General features: G+C 41.2%; 1 protein-coding gene across 1 annotated transcript; it reads left to right on the top strand.

The window, feature by feature from the left end:
* The first annotated feature begins 447 nt into the window (after window positions 1-447).
* Window positions 448-7,115, top strand: LOC128440036 (cytochrome P450 2A10). Its single transcript, XM_053422612.1, has 9 exons — window positions 448-837; window positions 932-1,094; window positions 1,194-1,343; window positions 1,978-2,138; window positions 5,460-5,636; window positions 5,819-5,960; window positions 6,054-6,241; window positions 6,318-6,459; window positions 6,550-7,115. The coding sequence occupies exons 1-9, from the start codon at window positions 667-669 to the stop codon at window positions 6,729-6,731; spliced, it is 1,476 nt and encodes a 491-aa protein (XP_053278587.1). The 5' UTR covers window positions 448-666; the 3' UTR covers window positions 6,732-7,115.
* Window positions 7,116-7,303: the final 188 nt, after the last annotated feature.

The raw sequence follows: 7,303 nt of genomic DNA, 5'->3' as shown, positions 1-7,303 counted from the left end.
GCTGCGGCTGGGTTTGTCTGTTTGTTTAATAAGAACTTTCTTTGGCCTTGCTGCTGTAGCTCGTTCCTCTAATCCGTGTCCTAATAACCTCAAGGGTCAACAGAGAGAAACGAAACTGATGGAAATGTTTTTTTTGCAGGGTTTTATTCTAATTTCAACTCAAATTTATGTATATATTTATACAATAATGGGTTGAAATATTCCATTTTAAGTTATTTTTTAATGTGACGGGACGTAAGGCTGTGGAGGAGTGGATCCAGGAGGAGAGCCAGCACCTTAGGGGTCGCATCGACTCATTCAAAGGTCTGTTTGCAACTGTTGTTATTAAAGCTTCACAAATTGGTTTGTAATTAGTTGTGCAGTAAAGAGAAAAGCTTCGTTGCAATCGCTCTGTGTGTGTGGCTTTTTTTCATGTGCAATTAAATATGCCACCTCACATGATGCCCTTTGAGCTGGGATTGTCTGTTTGTTTAGTGAGGACTTTCTTTTGGCATTGCAGCTCTCGCTCGTTCCTCTAATCTGTGTCGTAATAACCTCAAGGCTCAACGGGGAGAAACGAAACTGATGGAAATGTTTTCATTGCATGGTATCGTATAAATACTCCAGACAGGAGAGCAGGTCACAGAGGGACAGTGGGTGGAAGAGAGACGAGGAGAGCAGAGCAACATGGACTTTCCTACCACATTGATATTAGCTGGGCTAATCGTAGCTCTACTGTGGGTTTTAACAGTGAAGAGCAGGAGGAAGTATAATTTACCTCCAGGACCTGTTGCCCTCCCTCTCGTAGGGAACCTGCCACAACTGGACAAAATTGCACCTTTTAAAAGTTTCCTCAAGGTGAGTTCAGCAACTGTTGTTTTGTCTAATTCGTAACAAATAGCCGAGAGCAGCTGTTGCTCAGTCGCAGCTTCTTCATCTGAACTTTCTCTAGCTCAGTGAAACCTACGGTCCAGTGATGACCTTGCACCTGGGCTGGCAGCGGACGGTGGTTCTGGTCGGGTATGAGGCAGTGAAGGAGGCGCTGGTGGACCAGGCGGACGACTTCATGGGCAGAGGGCCGCTGCCGTTTCTGTTGAAAGCCACCAGGGGCTACGGTAACAGACTGCTACAGACCTGTTTGTGTTACCGAGGTCTCAGTGGTGTCTCAGTGGTTTCATACCTGCATGTCTCTGTGTCCACACCCTGATGGTCAGGTCTGGGGATCAGTAACGGGGAGCGATGGCGTCAGCTGCGACGCTTCACCCTGTCGACCCTCAGAGACTTTGGGATGGGACGTAAGGGCATGGAGGAGTGGATCCAGGAGGAGAGCCAGCACCTGAGGGGTCGCATCGACTCCTTCAAAGGTGAGTTTGCAGCCGTTGTTATTAAAGCTTCACACATTGGTTTGTAATTAGTGGTGCAGTAAAGAGATTGTTGGAATCGCTCTGTGTGTTTATCTCTTTTACTTCAGCTCTTTAATCCTTATCTCATCCAGACTGCAGTTTGTGCAAAGTAAACACTGACTAAGTTACATAACCGGCAAATAAACACACACACTTCTGTCACAGCGTTGATTTACCAAGACTCACAACCAGGGATTTTAAAGATGCCTGCACAGCCCCATGTGGAGCTGGGCGATATGACTTCCAATCAATATCAAGATTATTTCAAACTTTTACCTTTACTACGAATAATAAACTGTTATTATTATTTTAATTGAATATACACAGTAACATTTTAAAATACCTAAAGATTTGATACATTTATAGCTTTTTACATTTGGCGGAACGGTGGACCAGTGGACCAGCATGGCCAACTCACAGCAAAAAGGTTCCCTTGTCAGAACCGGGTTCTTTCTGCAGTTCTCTTTTAATTAAGTAATTGGAGATTTTAAATTGATAATTGATGGATGCATTGCAGTTTTTTTGTGTGACCTCTCCAGTATCCTCTTCTCTCTTGGGATGAGAACTAACAGCGTGTCCTCCTCGTCTCCTCCAGCCGCTCCCTTCGACCCGACCTTGCTGTTGAGCTGCACCGTGTCCAATGTGATCTGCTGCATGGTGTTTGGCCAACGCTTCAGTTATGAAGACAAGCAGTTCCTGCAACTCCTCAACATCATGTCTGAGATGTTAAAGTTTGAGAGTAGTCCTCTGTGTCAGGTGAGTGGAGGGGGGGATGGTCCTAGAGAGATATAACTGTCTTTAGTCTGGTTTTCATTATAGACTGTATATATATAATGGACGTGGGGTCTGTGACGTCACCCGTTGGTTTCTGAGGAGTGAAGATGAGGCTAGTAGTAGGTATTCACCCGGCGCCATCTTGCCGGTGCTTACTCCTCCTAGTTCCTGGCCAACCCATAAATGGGCAAAGAGGAGGAGCGCAAGTGAAGACTGACACCTGAGCCACGCCCACAGAGCTCAATGTTACCTGGCTAGCTCAGGCTAAGGAGCTAGGCTACATGCTACCCACGGCTGCTAACCGGCTAGCGCTGCGATGTTGCTACCGGATGGTCACGATCTTTACAAAGAACTCACTAGAGGTAAGTAACCTTGAAACTACACAACAACGAAACCTATTGCTTTATTTATTATCATAATCACATACTTACATGCCTCAAGTGGTTTTTAACATGTAATTCTTATAAAAGTTACCGTTTATTTAACACGTCTAATGAACAGATTGAAGCAAATTTACTACAGAGTCGTGTGTTTGGTTGTGACTTGATTTTAATAAGTTAATATCAATACGCTACATGTTTAAGTTACATGTGATAGAAACTAAGTTTCACAAATGTTCTGATACAGGCTGGTATAACCACCATTACTATTACCACCTGTTTATTTAGCTTGTTATGGAGTTTACAGTGAATTAGACAGTTTAGATATGATTATAATCTCCACACACCAGTGTTGTAAACAGTTCTCATATTAATTATATAATCATGTTTTCACACTGAGAGAGGTGGAGAGACTTGATGTGGACTGATATCAACAGCTCTGTGGGAGATTATCACCTTGAATATTACAGATGAGGTAGAAAGATATTTTATCTATTTGTCCAATGTTTTATTTGTTTCAGTACTTTACATTTCATTTAGCTGACACTTTGATCCAAAGCGACTTACAGATCTGCATTCAACCATGAGGGTACAAACCCAGAGTCCAGTTCATCGGTTCTGTCTGAAATCTGTGGTGCTTCCACCTGCTGATCACAGAATAAACTTTAAAAACCAGTCTTTGCTGGAACATACACAACATAAAACATTCTTTTATAGTGAGTTCCTTCTTTTCATTAGATGAAGCACTGCAGCACCTGATGTCCTCAGCAACAACATGGTGGAGATCGGCAGCTTCAGGCTGGTCAACATGAGGACCACCAGCTTCATCTGCACAACACTTCATGTTTTCCTCCCTTAACTAAACACGGCCTGCAACTGTTTGGAGTTGGCAGTCATTGCTATGTGTCATGGATAATAGAGTTAATTTCTATATTCATTATGATTGGTTAAAAAATGAACACTCATCAGAACAATGTTTATCTTTTGCTTTCTGATTTGATACATTTTATTTAAGAACCCAGTGTTTTATTTTTCTTCTTTGCCATAAGAGACAGAACGTGGTCATCACCGCTGTGTCCTTCAGGCTTGTCCGTCCCTAATAAGATGATATGAAACATAAAAGTATGGCATTATTGTTGAGGAAGTGTTACTTATGAAATAAGTTTGTATCCTTATTTTCTGTGGATATTCACACTATGTATTTGAATTTGCTTTTGGATTAAACTGCACTACCAAGACAATGAATGTACAGTATGGAGTTCTTCCAAATTAAAAGTATTGCATATATTATTTAAAACATTATGTATTATGTGCAATACTTTGCTTTGATTGTTTGTAAGTTATGAAAACCGGTCTGTACCTAGAGTCAGTGTTGAAGTGATGACTCTCAGTGTTCAGTTTGGTTGGATTCCAGTTGTGTGTCATGTTGGACATCCTAGAGGAACATTCAACACAAATACACAGATATGTAAAGTCATACATGTGCCAGGTTAACTTCTTAACAGACTTATACATGGTAAAAATAAAAGTTTATTACTTCAAAGTTCACCAGATCATAATCATTTCAGCTTAGGAAATAGGTGGTGGACATCAGCCTCAGGTTCTCTATGTGACTGTCTATTCTATTAAAGTTACACTTCCTAAAATGTATTTATATGTGACAAAAAATACATTATTCTGCATGTCCACTGATTTAACACAATAATTCAGTAAAGTCTGCCTAAGATTAACGATGTAGAAACTGAAGGTAGCAGACAAGTTTAGTTTTCACTGCAACACGTTACAACACATCAACACCAATACTCTGAATAAAGAGCTTTAGGAGACGTAATGCTACTTTAAACAGCTGCTCTTAAAATGCAGATGTGACTTTAAATAATCACGTTTCAGTTGATCACAGTTAATCTGTTTCTGCAGAATAATAATCTGTGTAATTTAGTCACGTCAAATGGGTTGGCGAGTGAAACAACTTTACTTAACATTAGATATCTAACGTGGTGGAGCTTATTCTCCAGAAACACACTTTCTCCTGTCTCAGTTTAAAAGATTCATCCTCATAAACCTTAAATTGCGTTCATATCCCATATATTAATTGTTGCTTGCTGCCTGTATGAGTTGCTGATGTGCTTTCTTACACTATAAAAATAAATGTATTACTTTTACTACCACTACTGTTTTATGTCATTTTACTTGACATAGATCTTTTAATTTTTTTTATATATATCTTACTTGGATTTATGCATTTGATGTATTTTATTATTCAGTGTTTTACTTTCCATCTCAAGTTATGCAAGCTTTGCATTTTCATCTCGATCTGTTTCTTGATTACTTTATGTTTTACTCTTTAACTTGTTCAGGAGAACAAGCCGAACATTAAACCGTATTATTCATCCGATATGTGAGTGGAAGCCTCTCCACAGACTCAGGTCGTGTTCAGTGACGGGGATTAGCCTGTTAGCCTGTTAGCTCAGGTGAAGCCAAGCAGGCACCAGGCTAGGAGCTGGAGTCGCGAGCTAACGGTGACGTCACATGGCCATCAAGTGATAATTATTCATAATATCAAACCTCTATATAATTTAAACAAGTGAGTTAGAAAAAAATTCACTCCACTCAGAATTTTCATGAAGGAAGAACTTAGTGATTGTGACTGAAACGTTTTTTTGAACCAGGCTGTAAACAGGTTTAATTCTGCTCTAGAGTCGGGCTTTTTAACTTGGGAGTCAATAGGAATTGACTCCTTCTTGTAGCCAGCCTCAAGTGGCCACCCAGTGAACTGCAGCCTTTTGCACTTCCAAATTGGCCTCATCGCTCAGCCCAGGATGTTACCGCTTGGTTTTCATACAGTGTCTTTATATCATCCTGAAGACGATTTGCTATATACAAAGCATTTCACAAAGCTGTGGTGTGTGCATCTCTTCCTCAGATGTACAACGTCTTCCCCTGGCTGATGGAGCGTCTTCCCGGACGCCAGCACTACTTTTTTGCCCGAATTGAGGAGTTGAGAGATTTTATCGCGACGAAGATCCACGAGCATAAAGACACACTGGACCCCAGCTCCCCACGAGACTTCATCGACAGCTTCCTCATCCGAAGTGAGCAGGTCAGCTGAAAACACATTTATTCAAACTGGCCTTTGCATTGATGTGTAATATCTTGTATTCCAAAGATGTGTCATGTTTTGTTGTTTGGTTCTTTTATTTAAATGTTTTAACAGTTGTTCTTGGCCACCTGCTGCGTGAAGTACACATTAATATTTTGAAGATGTTTTTTTTTGTCTCTCAGGAAAAGGACAAGCCCACAACTGAGTTCCACCACGACAACATGGTGTCGACAGTGTTTAACCTGTTCCTGGCGGGAACAGAAACCACAAGCTCCACCATCAGATATGCCATCAGTGTGTTCATCAAATACCCAGACATACAAGGTATGTACAGCAGGTCCACTTCCCTCCACACGACCCACTAATAGCATCAATAAAACCTGATCAGAGTGAATTCTCTTTATTTGCCTTGTGCAGAAAAGATGCAGCAGGAGATTGACAGTGTTGTCGGAAAGGACCGGTGCCCCAAAATGGAGGACAAGAAGTCCCTCCCCTTCACATATGCTGTCATCCACGAGGTGCAGCGTTTTCTGGACATCGTCCCCCTCAACCTCCCTCACTACACACTGACGGACATTTCTTTCAGGGGTTACACAATCCCCAAGGTATCCTCAAGCTCATGCTGTCATATTCATGCAACACTGTGTCATATGACACTGACCTGATGTTTTGTCTCGACAGGACACTACCATTATTCCCTTGTTGCATTCTGTGCTCAGAGACGATAAACAGTGGGCGTCTCCCTGGACCTTCAACCCTCAGCACTTCCTGGACCAGAATGGAAACTATAAGAAAAATCCTGCGTCCATGCCATTTGGTGCAGGTGAAACACAAATCAGCACAAAACGTGACACTAACAAACACTGACAGCCTCGTATCAATCTGTGGTTCCTCTGCTTGTGTCTCTTCACAGGGAAGAGGGCGTGTGTTGGTGAGTCTCTGGCTCTCATGGAGCTCTTCATCTTCCTGGTGTCTCTGCTGCAGCGTTTCACCTTCTCCTGCACCGACGGCCCCGACAGCATCGACATGATGCCTGAGTACGGCAGCTTCGCCAACTTGCCTCGCAGATACAAGGTCATCGCTACACCGCGGTGAACCGAGGAGCTCCATTCTAAATGTACAAACGACTCTCATACTTGTATACAGACTATGTCAATGTCAATATCAATGTCAATTTTATTTATGTAGCACATTTAAAACAACTTGGTTGATCAAACTGCTTTACAGGTGGAGTGGTACGACCAAAGGACAGTAAAACGTAATACATTAAACATACATTAAAGTTCAAGTAATACAAATAAAATAGATTTGTTTATAAAAATTAAATTATGTGAGACTTTACATGTGTTATATATACTGTGGACTAGACTCAGAGTGTAAGACTTTACCCAGGGTATAAATACAATGTCAGACTATATTGCGACTATACTGTTTGTAGACTCAGACTATAACATGTCAAACTATACTTAAACTATACAGATTGCATATATATAATATCATATATATTAGAGTTCATAGACTGTTCTTGAGTTATACAGACTCAGAGTATACAGACTGTACTGAGAGTATACAGCAGACAGCCAGCAGGCTTTAAAGGAACAGCTTCTCCCCGAGCAGAATTTTGAATGTTTATTCCTTTTTTAAAGGTTTGTCCTTTCATGTGTAAA

The sequence above is a fragment of the Pleuronectes platessa genome, chromosome 5, assembly GCF_947347685.1.
Source record: "Pleuronectes platessa chromosome 5, fPlePla1.1, whole genome shotgun sequence".
In the NCBI taxonomy this organism is placed as follows: domain Eukaryota; kingdom Metazoa; phylum Chordata; class Actinopteri; order Pleuronectiformes; family Pleuronectidae; genus Pleuronectes; species Pleuronectes platessa.
The sequence above is the reverse complement of the archived record's forward strand: the minus strand, read 5'-3'. Positions and strand labels throughout refer to the sequence as shown.

Bases quoted from the DNA above. Each gene is read 5' to 3' on its own strand.
- LOC128440036 (XM_053422612.1), top strand. From the start codon at position 667: ATGGACTTTCCTACCACATTGATATTAGCTGGGCTAATCGTAGCTCTA. The intron at 838-931 runs GTGAGTTCAGCA...AACTTTCTCTAG, and splicing joins CTTTTAAAAGTTTCCTCAAG to CTCAGTGAAACCTACGGTCC. The intron at 2,139-5,459 runs GTGAGTGGAGGG...TCTCTTCCTCAG, and splicing joins AGAGTAGTCCTCTGTGTCAG to ATGTACAACGTCTTCCCCTG.